Here is a 25,609-nt window from a genome sequence, read left to right as displayed (position 1 = left end):
CTTTTTTATCCCCATGCCCCATCCCTTCCCCTTTCACCCCTTTGCCCTATCTAGAGTTCATCTAATCCTCTCATGTTCACCCTCTCAACCCCACTATGAATCAGTCTCCTTATATCAGAGAAAACATTTGACATTTGGTTTTCTGGGATTGGCTAACTTCGTGTAGTATCATATTCTCCAACTCCATCCATTTACCTGCAAATGCCATGATTTCATTCTCTTTTATTGCTGAATAATATTCCATTGTGTATATATACCACATTTTCCTTATCCATTTATCTACTGAGGGGCATCTAGGTTGGTTCCACATATAATTTGAATAAATTGTTTATTAAAATTTCTTTGTAGATTCATCTTTAATAAATATTATTAATGTAGATTAATATCTTAATTATAGGTAAATTACAAGTTTTATAGTTTGTGAGTTGGGGAGGATGTGTGTGGTCTAAATACTCAGTTGTTGCAAGTTAACAACATTCTCCCCTAACAAATTTGTTTTTGCTTTTTCTTTCATTTGGATTCACAGTACTAAGCATATAGGCTCATCTGGGTTATGGAGAAAAGCTTTTTGGTAAATTGTTACTAAGGTTAATTCTTTATTTTTAAGGAGAACTTGGCATTTTAGCTTGGCATTTCTCTAAGCAAAATACCTCATAGTCTTACATAAGACAGTAATTGATATGCTGAAAAGCATGTGCTGTGTTCAGCTGAGTTTGGAGAAGAATTGCAAACAAAATAAAACTTACTCATTGCACTGAAGCATTTTTATTATATGTTGGAACCAGTGTACTTATAAAACCAGTGGTAATATACTATTTAGAGTAGATAGTGGAGATTGAACTCAGAGGCTGGCACATGCTAGTCACATGTTCTACTGCTGAGCCACATCCTCAGGCCCCAAAATGTATAATGTATTCTTGACTTGGTTTACAAATCTCCTCAACTTATACTTTTTTTTTTTTTTTTTTTTTTTAAGGAAAACCTAGTTGTGGCGATGGGGCCACTTTTTCTTTCTTTTTTAAAATTCTAATTTGTTATATATGTATGATAGCAGAATGCATTACAATTCATTACAATGCATTACAATTATAGCATTGATTCTGTAAGAAAATCTTGGATTATCAGAACTCATTGAGCCACATTCTGACAAAAGACTAGGCATATGCTGTCCAATAGAAATATAATATGAGCTCTATATGTAATGGTGAATATTATGGTAGCTACATTTTAAAGTAAGGTAAAAGAAAAGGTATACTTTTGATAATAAATTTATTTTAACCAATATGTCTAAAATATTATTTCAACTTATGATCAATATTAAACACTAGTAATAATATTTTATATTCTTTTCATACTAAATCTGTAGGATCTGTAGGATCTGTTGTGTATTTTACATTTAAGGCATATTTTAATTAGGATTAAGTGTCCCATAGCTATGCTACTAGACAGTATACTTTATTGACTTCTCTTTTGTGTATGGTTGAGATTTCCCTGTCCCCCTCACCTAAGTTCTTAGACCCTGGGAACTTAGATTAGTGAGTGGCAGAAGAAAGGGGATGGTTTGGGGATGAGTTTGAGAGGAAAGAAGAGCATTGTACTATGGCAAGTGAATTAGAGATTGGGCCTTTCTGCTTCAGAGTGAAAGGTGGGAACCCTTAGTAACTTTGGCTCACAGGGAACAAGAGCATCTCTTGGAGGTGGGTCAGGAGGACAAGTATTCAAGGGAATCGTTTCCCAACTATGCCACTTCATCATGCCTGTACATAGGTACTCACGTGTATATGCACACTTACTGTGGGATAAAAAGAGCTCTTAATAGTAAGTAGTAATGTTATGATTTGAACCTGGACTATGCAGTTCTGTATGTGCTTTCATGATGCTGACAGAATTTGGTAGATCTGAGAGACACTTAGGCTGTAGAATTGACAGGACTTGGTTGTGAATTTGATGTAGGTATGGTGTGAGAAGGAGGAATCAAGGAAAGCTCACAGGTTTTTCACTTGGATATATGGGTGGCTTGTAGTGTTAATACTAAGATAAGAAGAATAAGTTTGGGTGAAAAAAGAGGGATATGATTTGTTGACTTTGGAAATTTGAGGACTTAGAGTGTTTGTGATGCATCCTGGTGGCTGTCTAGAAGGGTCTTAGATATACAGCTTGGGGAAGTGGATTAAAGTATAACTGGAAGATAAAATTGCATAAGTGATAGCTAAACCTTGTAAATCAAGGAGCTAGCCTAGGGAGGATGGTTAGAGGGAAAGGAGGGTCTAGGATAGAATCCTTACAAGGTAGGGAAAGACTGGCAGAGAGAGAAAATAGCAAGAAGGAGGGGAGATCACTGAGGCAGGTGGAAAGAAAATTGTGAGAAGTAGAGGTGAGCACTGGTGTTAAGAAGATGAGGACTGAAAAATGTCCATTAGTTTCGTACCAAGCAGGTACCTGTAACTTTGGTGAGGAGAGTTTAGTGGAGTTGGTGGGACCAGTCCCAGATTAAAGGTATGTATAGAACAAGAGGCTCTAAGTGAAAACCATGGTGGAAGGGGAAGAGATATGGACTTGTCTTTAAACACTTTTTTGTATACTTAGAATTAATGTTTTTTTTCTGTGCTGCTTTTCAGGTACAAAATAGATTTTATAGAAGAGAAGGCATCTCAGAACCCTGAAAGAATTGTAAAGCTACATAGGTAAGTAAAAGTCCAAATTGGCTGCTGTGCTACTAAGAAAGCTTAGCTTTCTTGTTACCTGAATAAAGTGTGTGACAGAAATAATGAATTTGTATCAGGTTTTGCTTATGTTGACTTTTTTTTTTTTTGTACTGAGGATTGAACCTGGGGATACTTAATCACTGAGCCACATCTCCAGCCCTTTTTATATTTTATTTAGAGATAGGATCTTCTAAATTGCTTAGGATCTTCCTAAGTTGCTGAGGCTGGCTTTGAACCTGCAGTCCTCCTGCCTCAGCCTCCTGAGCTGCTTGAATCAGGAGTGTGCCACCGCACCTGTCTCCTATATTGAGTTTTTGCATGAGGAACAATTCCTAGGGCAATGCATTATGCAAAAATGACTTCGAGACTTGGTTCTGTTTTCTCAGCCCCATGTTTTCTTGACTTGGATGGAATATATTTTCCTCTAGAAACTGCTCTTTGTGGAAACAACCTGTTTTACATACTGAATTCTAAACACTGTTGCAATAGGTTATTGAAAGGTTGTAGGCTGTCAGATTTGGACTGATGGTTCAGTTGGAAGCACTTGTTAACATGACATGTTCCATGACTCTTAAAGATCTTTAAATTTAGATTAATGCTAATTAAGAGAAGGTTTCACTTGATTTAATTCTCAGAGTTTAGTCTCTGAGCTGGCATGTAATAGCAAGTAGAATGAGTGAATTCTTTTTCAAACTATTGTAAATGATTTGGTGTTGAGTTTTGCTTTTTTACTTTTCAAATCAAATCAGAATTGGTGATTTCATTGATGTGAGCGAGGGCCCTCTTATTCCAAGAACAAGTATTTGCTTCCAGTATGAAGTGTCAGCAGTTCACAATCTTCAACCCACTGAGCCAAATCTTGTAAGAAGATTCCAGGGTCTGTCTTTACCCGTTCATTTAAGAGTAAGTAAAACTTAAATTTTCAGGTGTTCCATTTTGGGAATAGGTTGATTCTAGACTTGGTTTATATACCACTTTGAAGGACATGAATTTTAATTTTCCTGAAGTGGTAGACCATTAATATTTTGTAAACTCAAGTTTATGATTAAAAACAAGTTTGCCCAGGTTGTAAAAATAAATTCACAAAAGGAATAATTATTGAAAAAATTAAAACAAATTGAGGTAGTATTTTAATTTTTTAAATTAGCAGGAAGTGAAGGTGCATTGAGGGAATATTGGAGTGCATATTCGGATGTGCATGTTGGAACACCTTGGGCTTTACACTGAGATGCTCTTTCCCTAAATTTTAATGATCTGTTTATGACTCAAGTTCCCCTTACCCCTTGCTAATCTTCCTTTTTTTAAAATATTATTTTTGAGATAATTGCAGCTATTAGAAGGAATGCAGAAAAGTCTTAGGTACCTTTACCTAGTTTTTTCAATGGTAACATCTTTCAGAACTAAAATACAGTATCACAGCCAGGGGCATGGAGATTGATATAGTAAAAATCAGCTGGACATATCTGTGTTGGGTCTATATTTTGATTCTTGGTTCTGTTTCATTGATCACACATTTCCATCTCAGCCAATACCACACAGTCTTGATTACCTTTGCCATAAATAGATATGAAATCAGATAGAATAATTTCTCCCATGTTGTTATTCTTTATGAAATTGTTTTAACTATTCTAGTTCTTTTCCATTTGGTTAAATTTTAGTACAATTTTTTTTCCTTTTTTTTTCTTTTTGTACCGGGATTAAACTCAGGGATCCTTAACCACTTAGCCACATCCCCAGCCCTATTTTGTATTTTATTTAGATCCAGGGTCTCACTGAGTTGCTTAGCACCTCGCTTTTTCTGAGGCTTTGAACTCGAGATCCTCCTGCCTCAGCCTCCTGAGCTGCTGTGATTATAGGCATGTGCCATTTTGCACAGCTTAGTATACTTCTTTCTGTGTTGACAAAAATCTTGTTGCGATTCTAGTAGGAATTTCACTTTACCTTTACAGCAGTTTGGGGAGAACTGTCATCTTTAATATGTTGTTTTCCAATCTTTTAACCTAGTATGTCTTTTCATTTATCTAAATGAAATATACATGCTTTACATGGGTTTGATTTTTTTCATGTATACATGCTTCCTTTCCTAGCCTTTCTCATTTCAAGAAATAGTCCCATCATTTGCCTAGCTGTTTCAAGAAATGTTTGATTTTCTCTTTCCCTCATTGTTATGGGTCCATTTCATCCATTAGCAAATCCTTTCAATTCTTGACTTTAAAACATGGATTCTGAGTTATCCATCGTGAACATCATATCTCTTACTGCCTCTCTAACCCAATGCCCTCTTTCTCTTCATTCCCTTTTCTTGTTTTCACTCTTGCCTTCCATAGTGCATCCTCTGCTTAATAGTCAGAATGATCTTTTTAATATACGAATTGATTATGTAATTCCTCTGGCCCAAACTTTACAATGATTTCTCTTGGTCGAATCCCAACCCTTTCCCTGTTTCACAAAGTCCTGCATTATCTGGCTCTTGCCTTTTTTGCTGACTTCATCTCACACCATTCTCTCTCTCACCAACTATATCCCAAGGTCTTGCACCAGCTGTTCATTTTGCCTGAGTAAGATATCATTTTCCCTTCTGCTCTTTCTCCAAAAGGGTTTGCATGTAGATACTTAGTAATTTTACTTTTATTATAGTTTTTTCTGAGCTCATTTTTTGTGACATAGCCACTGGCCCCCATATGGCCCAAGTATCACCTTCAGTTGACTTAATAAGATCGATGGGCTTATATGCACTTTGCAATTTTCAGTAATACATTCTGATAATTCTCCATTACATGAGATTGTTAAGGATTAATAAAATTGGTTCTATAGTTTTACTGTTGTATTCATTAGGTTTCGTCTTTTTTTTTTTTTTTTTTTAGTGCAATTTGCTAAATACTCTGGGTCTGCCCTTTCAGTGTGAAGATGTCACAAGTGGTTCCTATTAAGCTTCTTGTGATTGCTTAGAATTTAAAGAATGGCCTCTAACATGTTAAAATTGGCTGTTTAGGGAAAGAATTGCAATCTTTGGGAAGGTAGGACACAGTTTTACTTCCCATTAGAAAAAATGTTTTCTATGATGGAAATGATGAAGGACAAGAGAAGAATGGCAATATTCAGTGCTTAAGTCTTTTTTTCTTCAATTCCAAACAAAGCAGGTATTTTTTATAGTACCTTTTTCCTCATAGATTCACTTTTGTAACCACGTAGTAAAATTAGTACCACCTAGCTTTTTATTTATATGTTTGTTTTAAAAGCCACATAAAGACTTAATCCTTTTTATTTCAACTTTCCTGCTTTATTTAATTCACAGCAAATAATTTCTTTTCAGGCACATTTTACAATATGGGATAAGCTATTGGAAAGATCTCGGAAAATGGTAAGTGTTTTCTTTCTATGAAGTTTTTGTTAAGCAACAAAAGCCAAAGGGGATAAGTTGTCTCAGTAGCCAAATTAGTATTGGGATTGTTTACCCCAGTAGTATTTTGGAAAGAATAAAGCTGTAATTTGGTAATTCTCTTTTGATTTTGTTAATAACATGGAAATGATACTGTGGAACTTGAAGAAAAATGAAAATATTACTGTATAACAGTAGTAGTTCTTAAAAGTTGTATTAGTGTTAATTAGATGGCATGATAATTTTTAAAAACTTAATGAATATTTAAAAGATAAATTTGTCAGCTATATCTCAAAGCTGCTTTGACTGTTGACATTGAATGTGTAAATGTCCTGAAAACCTGGATTTGAATATTTTGTGTGCCTGTAGTTTATCCAGTCATTAGCATTTAGATTTCACTACTAGGAGTGATTACATTTCTTGACCACCACTATCTTTATTCACTATTTCATAGGCTACACTCTTCTCTTTTACTTGTGTGGCCTCATGAGCCCTTCCTACTTACCTTAATTTCCCCTTACTCCAGTAAAGCTCACAAGCTTACTTAGCAGCACACATCAAACTTATTTTTAAGTTTGCTTATTTTTTAATGATATTTCTGTCTGGACTCCCATTTCCCAGTTGCCTACTCATTCTTCCATCCTTGCCCGAGTCTTACCTTCTCCAAGAAACATCCTTAGAGTAATCTCTTAATAAAATAATTATTCATTAGTTTGATTTCTTGCTTGCTTGTTTACCTTCCTGTATTGTTTTCTTTGCCTGTACTTCTGTGCAGCCTGTCTACACATTCAGGGTTTGCTATGTTTGTGTAAGACCAAATTTGAATATTATTAGCACATGGATGGGGGTTATAAAAAAAAATTTTTTTTTAATGGTGCTGAGGACCAATTCACACTCTATTTTGCTTGTCTGGAGGGAGTAAGTTAAATTCCTTGGTTCATCTGACACAGACTTATTGGTTTTTACTGAGGCCAGGTTCAGAAATGAGCAGAACACATCTGCTGCCTTAAGAAAGTTAGTTTAGTGAGATGACCACACTTAAAAGTAGTATACATTTGAGCTTTTGGCCCAGAGAAGGACCCAAACTGATCTTTGGTTAAGGAAGGTTCCTAGGAATTGGTATCTCTTAAACTGTTTTAAAGGATCATGAAAGTAGGCCAGGCAGATAATTTGCTGTGAGATGGGTTGAGGCTTATCTCAGAGGAAGCCACTTGCCTAGAAGCATGGAGGAATGGAGAATGAAGATGAATTTGAATGTACAGGTCATAGGTAACTGGGTGGATAAGTAAGTCCAAAGAAATTTGTTGGACATAGAACTTGAGGGATTTGTTTTTCTGGTCTGGAACTTGCATTCCTGATTTCCCCCTAACCTATTGCTGAAGATGATATATGAGTAACTGGATTGTTACTCATATATTTTGAATAGGGAAGTGACCTACTGATGAGCTATTTCAATTTTCTTTTCTCTTCCTCCTTCTCTTCCTCCTCCTCCTCCTTCTCCTTGGGGTGCTTTATCCCCAAGTTATATTCCCAGCCCTTTTAAACAATTCTTTTTTTTGAGACAGGGTTTTATAAAGTTGCTGAGGATGGCCTGGAATTTGTGATACTCCTGCCTTGGCCTCCTGATTACAAGTGTAATTTTAGGTGGGATTATAAGTGTATGTCGCCCCACACCAGCTTAACGATTCCAGTTTAAAAGCTCATTCTGGGGGCAGCGTGGAAGATAGCTATAACTCTTTAACCAAGAGTTCACTTAGGGGATAGAAAAGGTTGAGGTTCTAAAGTTCAATCGTAGTAGTGAGAATGACCATGAAAGTTTCTTGGGTCAGATGAATAGGAGTGTGGATGGAATCTGCAGGTAAGAGGGGAGCTGGTTTAGGGAGCTGAGTAGAGCCTATCACTGAGATAGATAATATAGGAATTGGGGTGTTGAGGAATTCAGACTTGGCCCAGTTTGTTTCTGAGTTTGAGTGACAGAATAGAAATATGGACATAGAGACATCTAGTTGCACAAAACCTCCAATGTTTTATTCTTAAGGGAATTATACCTCACAATAAAATAAATTGGTTTAGAACACCTCATGTAGCACTTTTGGTATTTTTTGCTTTTACAAATGTTTTTGTTTTATAGATGAAAAATAAAATGATAAATTTGAGAAGCCTAGATATAGCATGCCTCAGAGCTTGGTTTTGAATGGATTGTATTTATAGATTATATTGATAACTTGGTCTTCAAATGTTTCTTCTCTCTTTTACTGTGTGTGTGTGTGTGTGTGTGTGTGTGTGTGTGTGTGTGTGCGCGCGCGCGCGCGCGCACGCGCACTGTACTGGGGTTCAGGCATGCTAGGCAAGCACTCTACCATTGAGCTACACATCCTCAGCCCCCTGTTTAACTTTTTATGATAATTACTATTGAAGGAAAAAGTCAAAGTACAATTATGAAAGAAGGAGCTTGAATGATTTAAACTGGTGGGTGAAGGGTAAAATTGAAAGTCTTTATTAGAGAAGTAAAGCTATTCATGTTTTTACAGGTAACTGAAGATCAAACTAAACCAACAGAGGAAAGTGTGTCTACCTAATAACTTCTAAAATTAAATATGTATAGTAAAATAAAGGTTTGTAATATAATGTTTTTATGTGCTTAGAGAGATAACTGTTTTTCTTCCTAAGATTGATATCCATTTTTACCTTATCCTTTCTGTAAGGGTAAAACAACTTATATTGCTCCTAATAAAAATGTCACACAAAAACAATCTCCTCCTTTTCTACTCCTTGGATGCTATACTTTAGCATATTTTTTCTTACATTTATAAACATACATGTACACATACATGTGTAATTTTTTAAAAAAACATATAGGATTATATTGTTTGCAGTTTTAACCATTTTAAACAGTGGTGCAGTGAATATTCTTGTGCAAAATGGAAGGTGTTTGTAAATAGAGAATGTTAACTGAGTATTTACTGGGTGCTGAGCATTGTGCTAAGAAGCCCTTCGCATGGAGCATTTTATTTAATTCTCATGACAACTGGTTGAGAATATGTTTCTGTTTTATAAATGAGGAGACTGACAGATCATAGAACTTGAAATTGACAAACCTGAAATTTGAATCCAGGCACTTTCATTCATGTACTAGTGTACACTGCCCAACATATAAGCAATTTTTAGGGATAGATTTCTGGTAGTAGAATTATTGACAGATGCTACCAGATGCTGACTAAATGATATTCCTGGCAGTATTGTCTAAGAGTGCCTGTTTCCCCACACTTTGAACAAACCTCGATTATGAGTCTTTTAAAAGTTTTTGCCAATGAATTTCTGCCTGTTCTTGTCTGAAAAAGTTTTCTGAGATTCTCACAGGCTTCCTTTTTTTCTGGGTGGGAACTATTTCTTTTGGAGACTGTGCCTTCCATTTCTTGACTAACTCTTATTTTGTTATAATTCATCTCAAGTAAGCCCTTGAATGTCTAAAGTGGCTTTGTTTTGCTCTTACATTTGATGCACTGTTTGACTAGACATAAAATTCTAGGTTGAAGAATAATTTTTTTTTCAGGACTTTGAAAGCAACTCAGTTATTTTCTACCATCTAATATTTGTGAAACAAACAAACAAAAATCTGCACCCTTGAACTCCAAACATGCAAAGGACAATTTTAGGACCTTAGTATTTTTGGTGTTGTAAACTTCTGAGATTCCATATCTGCTTGAAGGTCTCTTCAGTTGATTTTTCTGCATGTTACCTGATAGGTCCTTTCAATTTTTGACATTTCTCTTCTGGTCTAGGAAATATTATTATTATTATTATTTTTTTTTTTTTTTAACTTTACACCTTGTTTTGGTTTGCTCTTTGTTTCTCTGACACCGTTTAGTTGGATTTGGATCTTCTGTATTTGTTCTCTTGTTTTTTCTTTCCTCTGCTATTTTTCCTGATTTATATTCTTTTTTTTTTTAAAGAGAGAGTGAGAGAGAAAGAGGAGAGAGAGAGAGAGAATTTTTTTTAATATTTATCTTTTAGTTCTCGGCGGACACAACATCTTTGTTTGTATGTGGTGCTGAGGATCGAACCCGGGCCGCACGCATGCCAGGAGAGCGTGCTACCGCTTGAGCCACATCCCCAGCCCCTGATTTATATTCTTACCTGTATATAATTAAAGTTAGTTCAAGCATATTGTAATTTCTGAAAGCTTTCTCTTCTACTTATTGCTCATAACAATTCTGTTTATGTTTAACAGATGTGTATCTTCATGAACCTCTATGGGTTATTATTAATTTATTCGTTCATCATTTATTTATTTTCTTATCCCTGGGTATTCTTTCCTCTGACAATTTTTTTTTTAACCTGAGTCTTTTACTTTCATGTTTCAGGCTCTTTGTCAGATGTCCTGTTTATAGTTTAAAATGTAAATGTGAGAAGATTGATTTGGCTTCTTGTAGGCACCACTAGGATGAGTAACAAAGCTAACTGTAACATTGGGGGTTTTCTAACTGTTGGAATGAAGAGGTCTTCACTCTTGGCAATAATTTCTGTACTGACTGCCCCAATTTTCTCTAGACATGTCTTTGCTTATTTTTTATAAAATATATCCCCAGTAATTTACCTGGGGGCAATGCCTGGATTCAGGCCCTTCTGTATTTGGAGATGGGGGACTTGGTATGGAGACCAGTTGGTTTGTATACAGTCCTTTATTAATCTCTTTAATTCTAACCCCTCTACTGACCTCTGCCGTCTCTGTGCTGCTCTTGGCCCTGCTGGTCAGACTGCAGCTTTCTATGTGGAAGTCCCTCCACCTCTGTTCTAGGCACTGACTGCTGCACTCATCACTTTACTTTTCATCTTTTAGAAAGATGTTTGCTGCTGGTTTTCTCTTCCATTCCCTTGTTCATGAGTTTATACTTTAACTTTTTTTTTTAAATTGTGAAATATATTGAGCATACAGAGAAGTACAAGAAATAATTTAATAAATCCTTATTTGGACATTTTTCCTGATATTTTGGCATTTAGTACTATTAGAAAAATCACTGTTTTTTTTGACTTACAGTTCTTATTTTACCAAATATGGACATAGAGACATCTAGTTGCACAAAACTAGATAAAAGACTGCTAACTTAGTTTTCTACCCCTTCTTGAACTAGGGCTCAGTTCCCCAATGGACACACTTGTGTAAAAGCTGGAATAAAGCAGTGAAGACAGAATGGTACACAGGATCCATTTTGTTGAGGAGAGCAGCAGGTGGACCTCAAGGCAGTTTTGGTCCAGGTCTCATGTACAAGGTGTGGAGGCCTGCTCAGCAGGTTTTCCTCGGCATCTGCCTTGGGGCGAGATAATGGATATTTTTCAAGTCTGAGAGATATAAGCGATTTCCTTTTTTTCTGTCAATTGAGCTATATCCCCAGCCCATGCTATATGGCTTTTGCTTAAACTAGTATAAATCTTTTTGTTCACAGCCAAGAATATTGATATGTAGCTACTGTCCATATTTAACTACTGTTAGTGTTATTTACTTCAGACCCTTCCCAGGAAGAATCACTATCCTGTTTGTACTTATCATGATTTTACATTTTTACTGCAGTATATAAAGTATTCACTGAATTTAAAAACTAAACATACTGTTTTCATGAAATGTGTCCTTTTATAATTTGCTTTGATTGCTCAGCATTATATTTTAATGTATGGCATGTTGCAACCACTTATAAATAGCTTAGTACAGTAAAATGCTTGGTACTAGTTTAAGTAATAGCTAGCTTGTAAATACTTTAGTACTAGTTTAGTACAGTCATTTTGTCTGCCATATAATATTCCACTGCAAGGTTAATCCCATCACTAACCTGTTTTCTTACTAATGACCTTTAAGGATGTTACTGGTTTTTTAGTATTATAAACAGTACTACAGAAAATTATACTGTTCATATTTCTTCATGTTCACATTTGTCAGTATCTTTAGGGTATTTACAGATATGTACCATGTGTCTTCCACTTTACTGAACATTATTGTTTGGCCTCCACAATAGTTGTTCCAGTTTAGTCCCTATCAGTAGTATGAAAGTTTCTATTTCTCTGCTCCCTCACAGACATCTTTGCAAACATTGAAATATTTTGTTGGTTGGATATACATAATCCTATTTACATACATGATCATTTAATTCAGTTTGTTTGCTACTGAGTATATAGTAGCACTGATGAGCACCTCATTTGTTTGTCTAGTAAGATTTACTCTTGAGAAATTTACAACTTTTTATATTTTTTTAAAATTAGAATTTGAATTCTCATTAGTAGGAGTTCTTCATATACAAAAATTTAAACCTCTGTCAATGCAAATATCTGCTCCTCTGGCTTTCCTTTTAACTTGGATTATGTTTTCTTTAATTTTAAGGTGAGCAAAATTATCACCTTTTCCTTAATAACTTAGACTTGTTTAAGTAATATAAGCAAATCTTTCATAACTTGAGGTATAAGGCAGTTTTTAATATATTTTATTTTAAAATCTTCCTTCTTACATTTATTACAAGTTTATATTTGTATGTAGAGTGAGGAAAGGGATCTTCTCACTCCAGAATAGATAGTTATTCTGGAGCATTTTCCCCCTTTCCTCTTAGAGGTTGTATCACTCAGGCATATATCAGGTTCCTTTAAATGCCTGGGTCTACTTCATTGGTCCATTTGTCTATCCCTGTGCTACCATCACATAGTTTATTATTAATAATGATAGCTTTGTAACATGTTGTGATTTCTGGTATGATGAATCCTTCTCTCTCATTTTATTTATTTGTTTTTGGTACTGAGAATTGAACTCGGGGCACCCAGCCACTGAGACACATCCCCAGCTCTATTTTGTATTTTAGTTAGAGACAGGGTCTCACTTAGTTGCTTAGTGCCTCCTTTTGCTGGGGCTGGCTTTGAATTTGTAATTCTCCTGCCTCAGCCTTCTGAGCCACTAAGATTACAGGCATGTACTACCGTGCCCACCTCTATTATTTTCACAATTGTGGTTTTTATAAGATCTGGTTTGCAACTTCTGATTGAGTTGTCTTAAAGTCTGTTTTCTTTTTTTTTAAACTTATATTTATTTATTCTAATTTGTTATACATAACAGCAGAATGCATTTCAATTCATAGTACACATACAAGAGCACAATTTTTCATGTCTGGTTGTACACAAAGTAGAGTCACACCATTTGTGTCTTTATATATATATATACTTACAGTAATGATGTCCATCTCATTCCACCGTCTTTCATACCCCCCATGTTCCCTCCCTTCCTCTACCTTCCCTTTGCCCTATCTAAAGTTCCTCCATTCCTCCCAAACTTCCTTCCAACCCCCATTATGGATCAGCATCCACATATCAAATAAACAAAAATGACTGGGAATACAAATCATGTCTCAATAATAACTCTGAATGTTAATAGCCTAAACTCAACCAATCAAAAGACGTATACTGGCAGATTGGAATAAAAAAGAAGACCCAACAATATGCTGCCTTCAAGAGACTCATCTCATAGGAAAAGACATCCACAGACTGAAGGTGGAAGGTTGGGAAAAAACATACCACTCACATGGACTGCAGAAGCAACCAGGGGTTTTCATCCTCCTGTAAAATAAAGTCGATTTCAAGCCAAAGTTAATCAAAAGGGATAAAGAAGGATATTACATACTGTTTATGGGAACCCATACATGAATAAGACATAACAACTGTAAATACATATGCCCCAAACAATGGAGCACGTATGTTGTTCATCAGACACACTCTTCTCAAGTTGAAGAGTCAAATAGATCAGACCACAGTAATTCTGGGTGACTTTAGCACATCTCTTTCACCAATGAATAGATCTTCCAAACAAAAGCTGAAAGAAACTATAGAACTCAATAATACAATCAATAACTTAGACTTAAGATATATATATATATATATAGACTCTTTCATCCATCAACGAGTAAATACACTTTCTTCTCAGTAGCACATGGATCCTTCTCTAAAATAGACCATATATTGTGCCACAAACAATTATTTGCAGCTCATTCTTGGAAAATGGTTGTGAATGTTATAATTTCTCTTTGTGATTAAATCAATATTTGCTTATTTTGAGATTTTTTTTTTGTACTATGTATTCTGCTTTGGGGTTTTTGTTTTGTTTTGGTCATACTGGGGATTGTACCTGAGGGTGCTCTACCACTGAGCTAACGTCCCTAGTCTTTTTTCTTAAATTTATTTTGAGACATGGTATTGGTGACTATGATCTTGTGATCCTTCTACTAAAGTCTCCTAAATAGCTAGGATCCGGTTTGGGATTTTTATAAATTGCTGGCAAATTATTATTTTTTCTATCAGTAAATAATGCTTCTCTTGATGTGTAGTAATTATTTTTTTTCTCAATTTGGTTTTATTGCTCTTATTTTTCTGTTTTCAAATTAAATTAGCATTTTAACTCATAAAATACAAAATTATACATATTTATGGGATAATTAGATGTTTAATGCATGTATACATTGTATAATTTTAAAATCTGGTAAATATATTAGTCTTTAAACATTTATCATTTATTTATGATGAAAACATTCAAAATTTCTTCTAGCTTTTTGAAGTATACAGTTTATTATCATTATCTATAGTCACCCTACTGTGCAATACCACACCAGAAATTCTTACCCCTATGTCTTTTTATTATTATTATTTTATTTTTTTATACAAATGGAGCACAACTTTTCATTTCTTTGGTTGTACATGATGTAGAGTCACACCATTCCTGCAATCATACCCATACTTAGGGGTAATAATGTCTATCTCATTCCACCATCTTTCCTGCCACATACTCCCTCCCCCACCCTTCCTCCCCTCTGCTCAATCCAAAGTTACTCTATTCCCCCACTCCCCCATTATGGATCAGCATCCACTTACCAGAGAAAACATTTGAACTTTGGTTTTTTGGGATTGGCTTTCTTTGCTTAGCATGATATTCTGCAACTCTATCTATTTATCCTTAAATGCCATAATTGCATAATATTCCATTGTGTATATATACCACAAGTTTCTTTATCCATTTATCTATTGAAGGGCATCTAGGCATCTAGGACTGCGGGAGCAACCAGGAGTTTTCATGGCTGTTTCAGGCTGTTTCCACAGTTTAGCTATTGTGAATTGAGCTACTATAAACATTGATGTGGCTGCATCACTGTAGCCTGCTGATTTTAAGTCATTTGGGTATAGACTGAGGAGTGGGATAACTGGGTCAGATGGTGGTTCCATTCCAAGTTTTCTAAGGAATCTCCATACTGTTTTCCAAAGTGGTTGCACCATTTCACAATCCCACCAGCAATGAATCAGTGTCTCCCCCCCCCCCATCATTAACAGGACTTACTGTTGCTTGAATTCTTGATAATTGCCGTTCTGATTGGAGTGAGGTAAAATCTTAAGTAGTTTTGATTTGCATTTCTCTAATTGCTAGAAATGTTACACATGTTTTCAGAAATCTGTTGATCGATTGTATATCTTCTTCTGTGAACTGTTTACTGTCTGCTCATTTCCCTAGCCCATTTATTGATTTGGTTCTTTTTTTTTTTTTTTGGTGTTTTTTGGAGAGATATCCTAGAGATTAGTGCCCTATCTGATGTCTGGGTGATAAAAATTTGCCCCCATTCTGTAGGCTTTCTCTTCACTTCATTAATTGTTTCTTTTGCTGAGAAGAAACTTCTCAGTTTGAATCCATCCCATTTATTGATTGTTGATTTTATTTCTTGTGCTTTAGTAGTCTTGTTACGGAAATCAGGTCCTAAGCTGACATGATGAAGATTTGTGCCTGCTTTTTTTCCTATTAGACATAGGATCTCTAGTCAAATTCTTAGGTCCTTGATCCACTTGAGTTGAGTTTTATGCAGGGTGAGAGATATAGGTTTAATTTTATTTTGCTGCTAATTTCATTTCTAAGGTCTTTCTTGAATTTCTAGCTTTAGTGTTCTATAGTTTTTATTGTAGGTCTTTCTCGAATTTCTTGCTTTAGTGTTCTATAGTTTTTATCATAGAGGTTTTTCACTTCTTTTGTTAGGCTGATTCCCAGGGTTTTTTTGTTTTGTTTTGTTTTGTTTTTGTTTTTTGAGGCTATTGTAAATCGGATGATCATATGATTCTTGTCTTTAATCTATTGATGTGATGAATTACATTTATTGATTTTTGTATGTTGAACCAACATTGTATCCCTGGGATGAACTTCATCTTTTAAATATGTTTTTGTATGCAGTCTGCCAGAATTTAATAAGAATTTTTGCATCTGTGGTCATCAGGGAGCGTGGTCTGAAGTTCTCTTTTCTTGATGTCTTTGTCTGATTTTGGTATCAGGATGATGTTGGCCTCATAGAATGAGTTTGTAAGTATTCTCTCTTTTTCTATTTCATGGAATAAGTTGAGGACTATTGGTATTAGTTCTTCTATGAAGGTCTTGTGGAACTTGGATGTGAATTGTCTGGTCCTGGGCTTTTCTTTGTTGGTAGGCTTTTGATGGCATCTTGTATTTCATTGCTTGAAATTGCTCTGTTTAAATTGTATATATCCTTCTGATTCAGTTTGGGTAGATCATATGACTCTAGAAATTTGTCGATGTCTTCAAGATTTTGTATTTTATCAGAGTTTAAATTTTGAAAATAGTTTCTTTTCATTGCGGATTGTAGTAATTTGGGGTTTTCTCTCTCCTCTCTACTCAAGTGGCTAAGGGTTTATCAATTTTATTTATTTTTTCTAAGAACCAACTTTTCATTTTGTCAGCTTTTAAATTGTTCCTTTTGTTTCAATGTCATTAATTTAAGCTCTGATTTTAATTATTTCCTGTCTTCTACTACTTTTGGTGTTGTTTTGTTCTTTTTCAAGGGCTTTGAGATGTAGTATTAGGTCATTTATTTGTTGACTTCTTATTCTTTTAAGGAATGAACTCAATGCAATGAAACTTTCTTCTTAGCATTGCCTTCATAGTGTCCCAGAGATTTTGAAATGCTATATCAGTGTTCTGTCTAACTATATCTTAATAGCTATTGACCAATCTTTCTCTATCCCCTCTACCCACCTCTACCTAGCCTTTGGTAACAGTCTTTCCAATCTTGATTTCTGTGAGATCAACTTTTTTTATAGTCTGTATAATGTGGTATTTGTCTTTTAGTGCCTGAATTGTTTCATTTAACACATTGCTTTCTAGTTATATCTATATTGTAGCAAGGGGCAGGATTCTGTCCTTCTGATGTCTTAATAGCATTCCATTGTGTATATGTACCACATTTACTTGTTGATGGATACTTAGGTTGTTTCCATTTTTTTGTTAATTGATTTATTTTACAGTAGAATGCATTTTGACATATAGTACACACATGGAGCACAACGTCTCATTTCTCTGGCTGTACATGGTTCCGAGTCACTCCAGTAGTGTAATCATACATGTATTTAGGGTAATGATGTCTGTCTCTTTCTACAGTCCTTCCCCTCTGCACTACTACAGCCCTCTCCTCACTGCACTCTATACAAACCAAAGTTCCTTCATTCTTCCCTATCCTCCTGTCCCACTATGGATCACCATCTGCTTATCAGAGAAAACATTTGGCTTTTGGTTTTGGGGGATTGGCTTATTTCACTTAGCATGATATTCTCTAGTTCCATCCATTTACCTGCAAATGCTTTCATTTCTTGACTGTTGTGAATAGTGCTGAAATAAACATGGGAGTGCAAATATCTCTTTGACATGCTTATTTTATTTCCTTTGGATATATAGCCAGAAGTGGGATCATGCAGTAGTTACATTTTTAATTTTTGGAGGACCCTCCATATAGTTTTCTATTAATAGCTATACTGATTTATACTGCCACCAGCAGGGTACAGTGTGGTTCCCTTTTCTTCACATCTTTGCCAGCACTTCCATTATCTTTAGTCTAGTGAAGATGTGAAGAAAAAGGATCCATAATGTGTGTGTGTGTGTGTGTGTTTTATAGAGATTTTAGGATTTTTTTTTATAGTTGTGAAGAATACCATTGGAATTTAGGTAGTGGTTGCATTGACTCTAGATCATTTTGGGTAGTCTGGACATTTTAACAATATTAATACTTCCAATCCAAGAATAGAGGATGCTTTTCCATTTTTTCATCTTTAGTTCTTTCATCAGTATTTTATAGTTTTCATTGTAGAGATCTTTTACATTTTTTGGTTAGATTTATTCCTAAGTATTTTAATTTTTGTGCTTATTATATATGGTATTGCTTTCTTGATTTCTATTTCAGATAATTTGTTATTGTTGTATAACAATGGCAATAATGTTTTTGTTGTTGTTGTTGTTGTTGATTTTTGTATCCTGCAACATTGATGGATTTGTGTATTGGTTCTAATGATTTTTGGTGAAGTCTTTGGGATTTTCCATCTATAAAATCATGATATCTGCAAACAGTGATAATTTGACTTTCTCTTTTCCAGGTGGGATGCCCTTTATTTCTTTCTCTTGCCAGATTGATTTGAGTGTGACTTTAAGTATTGTGTTGAATAAAAGTGATTTAAATGGGAATCTTTGTCTTGTTCTAGACTTTAGAAAACTTTGTTTTTCCCAGTTCAGTATAATGTTAGCTGTTGGCTTATTATAAGTGGCCTTTATTATGTTGAAATATATTCCTTCTATACCTAAGTTATTCAGAGTTTTATCATAAAGGGATACTGACTTTTGTCAAATGCATTTTCAGCAACAATTGAGATGATCTTATGTTTTTTGTTCTTCATTCCATTGATACGTTTTATCATGTTTATTGATATTGAAGCATATATACATAATGAGCTTTTGGATTTGATTTACTAGTATTTTGTTCAGAGTTTTTGCATCTGTAGTCCTCAAGGATATTAATCTGTTTTTGTTGTTGTTGTTGTTGTTGTTGTATCCTTGACTAATATTGGTATCAGGATAATACTTTATAGAATGAGTTTGAAGAATTCCCTCTTTCAATTTTTGTAATAATTTAAGAATTGATATTAGTTCCTCTTTAAATATTTGCTAGAACTAACAGTGAAATCAACTGGTCCTGGGCGTTTCTTTGATGGGAGACTTATTGATTCAGTTTTGTTACTTGTTTTTGGTCTGTTCAAGTTTTCTATTTCTTCATGATTCAGTTGTGGTAAAATTTATGTGTCTGGAAATTTGGCCATTTCTTCTAGGTCATCAAATTGGTTGGTGTATAATTGTTCAGAATAACCTCTAATAATCCTTTGTATTTCTGTGGCATCAGTTGTAATGTTTCTGTTTTCATCTCTGATTCTGTCTTTATCTTAGTCTAGCTAGGGGTTTGCCAATTTTGTTTATTTTTTTGAAAAACTATCTTAATTTTGTTGAAATGAAAATTTTTTTAGTCTATTTTTCATTTATTTTTGCTCTTTACTCTTTTTCTTACTGATTTTGGGTTTCAGTTGTACTGGTTTTTCTGGTTTTTTTTGAGATGAAGCAATGGGTTACTTGTTTATTTCTGCTTTTTTGATGTATGCATTGATTGCTATAAACTTCCTTGTCAATACTGCTTTTGCTGCATTCTGTAGGTTTTGGTATATTGTATTTCCATTTTAATTTGTTTCTAAAAATTAAAAGATTTTAAATTTCCTTCTTGATTTCTTCTTTGATTTATTGGTTGTTGAAGAGTAAGTTGTTTAATTTCCATGAATCTATATAATTTCTAAATTTTTTTGATTGATTTCTAGTTTTCATTGCATTTTGGTCAGATAAGATATCCCAGATGGTTTTAATAATTTAAAATTTGTTGAGTCTTGTTATATCGTATGGTCTATCCTGCAGAGTGTTCCATGTACTGATGAGGAATATATATTCTGGAACTTTCTGAGATGTCTTTTAGCCCATTTGTTCTGAGATGTGGTTTAATTCTGCCCTTTTTTTGGGGGGGGGGCTTTTCTGTCTGGATGATCTGTGCATTGCTGAAAGTGGGGTGTTATGATTTCTTGCCTGTGTTTACGATTTGTCTATGATAAGTTTTTGCTTTGTGGTTATTAAGAGGGTAACAAAACCATTTTTCAAAAGTTATGGGCTGGGGATGTGGCTCAAGTGGTAGCATGTTCGCCTGGCATGCGTGGGGCGCTGGGTTCCATCCTGAGCACCACATAAAATGAAATAAAGATGTTGTGTCCACCGAAAACTGAAAAATAAATATTAAAAAATTCTTTCTCTCTCTCTCTCAAAGAAAAGTTATAATAAGATATTTTGAAATGATAGCAACCTAATATGATTTAAAGAAACAAAAAGGAGAAAATATACTAATAAAAAATCACACAAGAAATTCATTTTTTCCACAGTTTGAATTTTTTATACCCATTGTACACCTTTCTGTATTGCCTATATCTTTAACATATTAATGTAGTTACTATTTTAATTTTTCTAGTCTTCATACCAAATATGAAGCATTCTGAATTTATCTTACCAGTGAGTTTTATTTCTTCCAATATTTTCTTCTTACTCATTTTTTTCTTTCAGTTTGAAGAACTTCCTTTAGCGTTTCCTATAGATCTGGATGGACATTATTCTCTCACTTTTTGTACATCTGGGAATATTTTTTCCTCTTGTTTATTTCTAATGGAAGTTTTGCGGGGCGCAGTATTCTTGGTTGCCAGTGTTTTTCCTTCAGTACTGTGAAAATTTCATGCCATTCTGTCCTTGCCTATAAGGTTTCTGCTGAGAAATCTGTCAAGCAAATTGGGACACTGTTATGTATTATTTATTTCTTTTCTCTTGCTGCCTTGAGAATTTTGTCTTTAACTGTTGAGAGCTTGAAAGATGTCTTGGGGTAGATTTGGTTGGAGTTAAATTTGGTGGCCTTTTGTCTTCCTATACTTGGGTATTTGTCCTTCTGTGGCTTTTGGAAGTTTTGTCTTATTATCTCTTTGAGCTTCTGTACCATTGGCATTCTCAAGACCCTTCTGAAGCCTAGTTACTCTCTTAGTGCTTCCCAGTGTTCCCATAAGTTTTCTTCATTCCTTTTGTACTCTAAATGTGTATTTTCCAATACCTTGTATTTGAGTTCACTAATTCTTTTTTTTTTTTTGATCTTTTTTTTTTTTTGCTATTGATGCCTTCTATCACATTTTTAATTTCACTGAGTGTATTTTTTAGATCAAGGATTTCTGATTTTAAAATATTGCTTCTTTGTGTCTCTGTCAGAGTATTGAATCATTTCTCTTAAAGCTCATTGAGTTTCCTTAAAACAGCTGTTTTAAATTCTTCACCTGAGTTTGCCTATTCGTCATTGATTAATTTCTGGCTTATATTTTGACTGTTATGTGGGTTCATGTTTCCCTGGAAGTTCTTAGTGTTGGTTTGCATTGTCATCTTCACCTTGAAGAATTAGGCATTTATTCCAGTTTTTGTAATATGGATTGTTTGTGCCTTTCTTTCCAGAAATTCTAAGCAGGCTGCCTGTTTTCTCTGATCCTGGTGTTTTTTCTGAGCTAGTAGTGCTGGACTGCAGCTTCAGCACTAGAGTATGTTCTAAGCCTGGGTTTGCATGAGTCTGCTGCTGGTTTATTCTTGCTGCTTTAGTATTAGATGGTGATCCAAGCCCAGGTTTATCCCAAATCTGTGGTTAGTGTATCGTTTAACTTGGAGAGTACTTAAAAAAGAGTAGTCTTGCCTGGGGTTGGGGAAGGCCTAGATTCTGTGGCCATAGCCACTGGTCTGTCTGTGGTCAGGCACTGTGGGATTCTGCTGGCTCTGGGCAGAGTCATTGGGGGAGGGCATAGCTCCAGGCTCCTGTGGTATGCCTGTGGTTACCAATGCTGCAGCACTATGCATACTCTCAGTTCACATTCTATAGAGACCAGTGCAGTGCTGGGGTAGGACAAAAGCCCATGCTGTTATGGACTGCTTATTGCTGAGGCAGATTTGTGGCCCAACACCAGCCACAGTTGTTGCTGATAGAATAGGAGTCTGATAGACTGGTACCATGTGCCTCTGCCCTGGCATTGAAGCTATTGCAAGGGCCCCATCTGCAGGCATTAACTTAGGAATAGGGAACATTATGGTCTCCTTGGTGTTAGGTCTTACCAGTTTACACTGAATTCCAAGGTGAAATCCTGTGCTTACTACTGTCCTACCTTCAGCAAATGGAGTTTTGTTCCACCCTGTGCTGCCTGAGGTTGGAGTAGTGTTGCTAAAGGCAATCTCTTGACCACCAAGGCCAGTGCTAAGCTGGTTACATTTGAGTCTCACAGTTGTATGGATCTGTACAGTATCAGGAGTGTGCCCAAGCCTACATCACAGCTCTTGTGATATGGTCCAAAACATGAGACCATCCCACTGGGGTGCAAGTCTCCATCTAGTGTTAGTGCAGGTCTAGAGATTGTGTATGTGAGACTGGTTTAGGGATAAATTTTCTTCCCAATGTTGGGAGAGGTATAGAGGAAATAATCCCTTGACTTCCATGCCTGAAGTTACCTTAGTTTGCACTTTTCTCTCACATATGCAGAGACTTGTTCAGTTTGCAGGAGTGGTGTGACCTAGGCCCACTCTGATGGACTGACAATGATGTGTCTGTCCCTTCAGGGTGCAGGTCTCATTTGATGCCAGGTGAGGTCTAAAGGCTCCATCTGGCAGCTCTGGCCTGGGTGTAGGGGCCTTTGTTTCCTGCCTGCTGCTTATTCTGTCTGCTGTGGGTCCAGACTGAGCTCTAAGCCCAAAGTCCCATGCTAGCTTTTGAGCTGTTCTCTCCATTGGTAGAGTTTGCTCTCCCCTTTCTTGCCTGAGGCTGGGAGAAGAGTGGTGGAGGCAGTTATTTATCAGCCTGGTTAACTCAGTAAATGAGGTTAACACTCCTCAATTCTTTCCTTTCTGCCTTCTTCAATGCATTTTTATTCTTATTATTATACTAAAACCAGACTTGCTTCCTTAGCTGTTATGAAGGTAGTTTGGTACATTAATAGATGCTCAAATTGATGAGTCACTAGGGAGATGGTTATTGGAGGATCAGAGCTTCCCATCTTGCTCCACCCTCTAGTTTTTCTTTAATCTAGTTCTATTTTAGTGTTTACCTGGAGTATACTTATTTTCAACGTTTTTATGTCATTAGGTCTGTTTCTCTTTTATAAACAACATAAAATTGTTAAATTTTTTTAAAAAAATTCAGTCTTGTTAGGGCATTATGTAAAATTGTGGATGTGTAACCGACGTGATTCTGCAATCTGCATTTGGGGTAAAAATTGGGAGTTCATAACCCACTTCAATCTAATGTATAAAATATGATATGTCAAGAGCTTTGTTATGTTGTGAATAACCAATAAAAAAATTCAGTCTTGAAATTATTGTCTTTAATAAACAGACTTCAACTTATATACACTTTATTGTGATTATCATTTCTTTGTATCTGTCCTTTCCTGCCTTATTGGATTAATCTTGTCCTTATTTTTCATTACTTTAAGTTTTTTTTAATTACACATTCACTTCTGTTTTTTTCAGTATATTATATCCTATTTATAGATGCACCATTATTTAATCTGTTCTTTATTGAAGATTGATTTAAAAAAATTTTTTTCTATAATACTGGGAATTTAACCCAGGAACAGTCTACCACTGAACTACATTTCCAGCCCCTCTCCCCCTTTTTTGAGATAAGCTCACTAAGTTGCTGAAACTAGCTTTGAACTTGTGACTTTCCTGCATCTGTCTCCTGAGTTGCTTGGAGTATAGGCATGCACCATTGTGCTTGGCAATTTTTAAATTTTTTTCTATTACAATATTATAATTAATAATCTTATATACATATGGTTTTATACATGTGCTTGTAGCTCTATAAAATAAGCTCTCATAGGTGATTCTTGGTCAAAAAGTTGTGTATTTTAATTTTGATAAATATAAAATCCTTTTAAAGATAAATTAATCCAATAAGCAGATTATATATTTTATATATAGTTAAAAATATTGAAGAAAAGCAAAAATGTTTTAGGGAAGACTGATAATGCAGCATTATTTCTAAGGAACATCAGAGTTTGGTCTTATGTCATAATTGCATGTAGAGATATTGCTAAGGACAGATTTTCATTTATGGATATTAAATAATAGAATTTTATTAAAATGAACTTGGAGATTGCTTTTCTGAAGAATTTAGAGAGAACCAAACTGATGCTTGAGTTGTCTCTAAAGAATCCATATAGGGGCCGGGGTTTAGCTTAGTGGCAGAGCGCTTGCCTTGTGTAAGTGAGTTACTGGGTTCGATTCTAAGCACCACATAAAAAATAAACAAATGAAATAAAGGAATTCTGTTCATCTACAACTACGAAAAACAAAAAGAACCTATGCATATCAACTTGAAAAATAATTCCTCAAATTGAAACATACATATGCCAGTACAAGCTCCAAAAGCAGAAAAATTCGAATTTTCAGTGTCAGTGAAAACTTGCATACATTTTCCTGTTCAAGTTAAGTAGCTATGAGCAGGGCCCTGAGTTGGGGTGGTACAGAAAAGTTTAAAATGATACTCCTTTGCTTTAGGAGCTTAGTCTAGAAAGGATAGTATATATGCAAATAACAGACCAAAGGTGGCACCAATGTAAAACTTCTACATGGTTGCTTCAAACAGCTTTGGGAGGGCAGAGGAGAAAGTTCCCTTCTGGGTGTAACCCTTTTCACAGTTCTTTACTATGTGCTCAGCATGGGTTAAGGAATCAGAACTACTACTGAACTACTGGGATTTGGGAAAGAGGTGTCCCTAAGTGGAGACTAGGTATAATGATTGTTGAAATCTTGGTGGTACAAGTATGAGGAGATGGCAGTGACATTTGTGACTGTTCTGTTATTACACTCTTTGCTGGGCAGGAACTGACATCTAGACCCTTCTTATTGACTTTCCCTCTTTACTGCTCTGAGCAGCAGATGATAGCTTGCAGCTAGTATCATGTTAGCTGGTAGTATAACATAGAGGAACTGATTTCTGTGGCAGAATTTGAGGTCAGGAGGATTTTATTGAGTAGGATGTTTTTGGTGGAGAGGGATGATGAGCCTTGGACCCTTATTGCTGCTTGTCCCAAAAGAGGTGAACCACAGGATTTCTCTTATCATTCAGCCCACATTGCAGTCTCCCATTATGTGGAGTGAACAATATCTAAACAGACATTAGATCTGTATGTTATAGGATTTCTGCTGAGCATATCCCTAATTATCACACCAACAGTAGCACTGTGTATAAGCTACTGTTTCTAGAGTTGACTTATCAACCACTGGCATCTACATCAACTCGTCAGTCTGGTAAAAATTTAATTTCCTCAAGCTTCATTACAGAATCAGAATCTCTGGAAGTGTGGGATTCTGGGAATTTGCACCCTGATAAGCTTTCCGACTAAGAATCACTTCTCTTGTTTTTCAGTTGTATGTAGAACTTTTTAGTCATTTGTTTGCTGTAATGAACATTTATTTATCAAAAATCACCTCTTTGAGCTCAGTCCATCCTTAAATAAAGTGTTCATTATATTTAAACTCCTGTTTTTAGAATTTCATTTGGAATAAAAATGGTATGATCAAATCAGTAAACACTGGATG

General features: G+C 35.3%; 1 protein-coding gene across 2 annotated transcripts in view; it reads left to right on the top strand.

Annotated features, from left to right (window-relative positions):
• Mrpl39 (mitochondrial ribosomal protein L39) overlaps nucleotides 1–23,409 on the top strand; it is a 33,460-nt gene extending 10,051 nt beyond the window's left edge. The window contains exons 7-11 of one of the 2 annotated variants that reach the window (XM_078044489.1): nucleotides 2,619–2,684; nucleotides 3,455–3,608; nucleotides 6,019–6,066; nucleotides 8,616–8,699; nucleotides 11,217–23,409. In XM_078044489.1, the coding sequence (XP_077900615.1) occupies nucleotides 2,619–2,684; nucleotides 3,455–3,608; nucleotides 6,019–6,066; nucleotides 8,616–8,663 (316 nt within the window). In that variant the 3' untranslated portion in view covers nucleotides 8,664–8,699; nucleotides 11,217–23,409. Of the gene's footprint in view, nucleotides 1–2,618; nucleotides 2,685–3,454; nucleotides 3,609–6,018; nucleotides 6,067–8,615; nucleotides 8,713–11,216 lie in introns of those variants that run through there. The other variant, XM_078044490.1, reaches the window with a different exon arrangement.
• Nucleotides 23,410–25,609: the final 2,200 nt, after the last annotated feature.

The sequence above is a fragment of the Ictidomys tridecemlineatus genome, chromosome 3 (genome assembly GCF_052094955.1).
Source record: "Ictidomys tridecemlineatus isolate mIctTri1 chromosome 3, mIctTri1.hap1, whole genome shotgun sequence".
Taxonomy (NCBI): Eukaryota; Metazoa; Chordata; class Mammalia; order Rodentia; family Sciuridae; genus Ictidomys; species Ictidomys tridecemlineatus.
The sequence above is the reverse complement of the archived record's forward strand: the minus strand, read 5'-3'. Positions and strand labels throughout refer to the sequence as shown.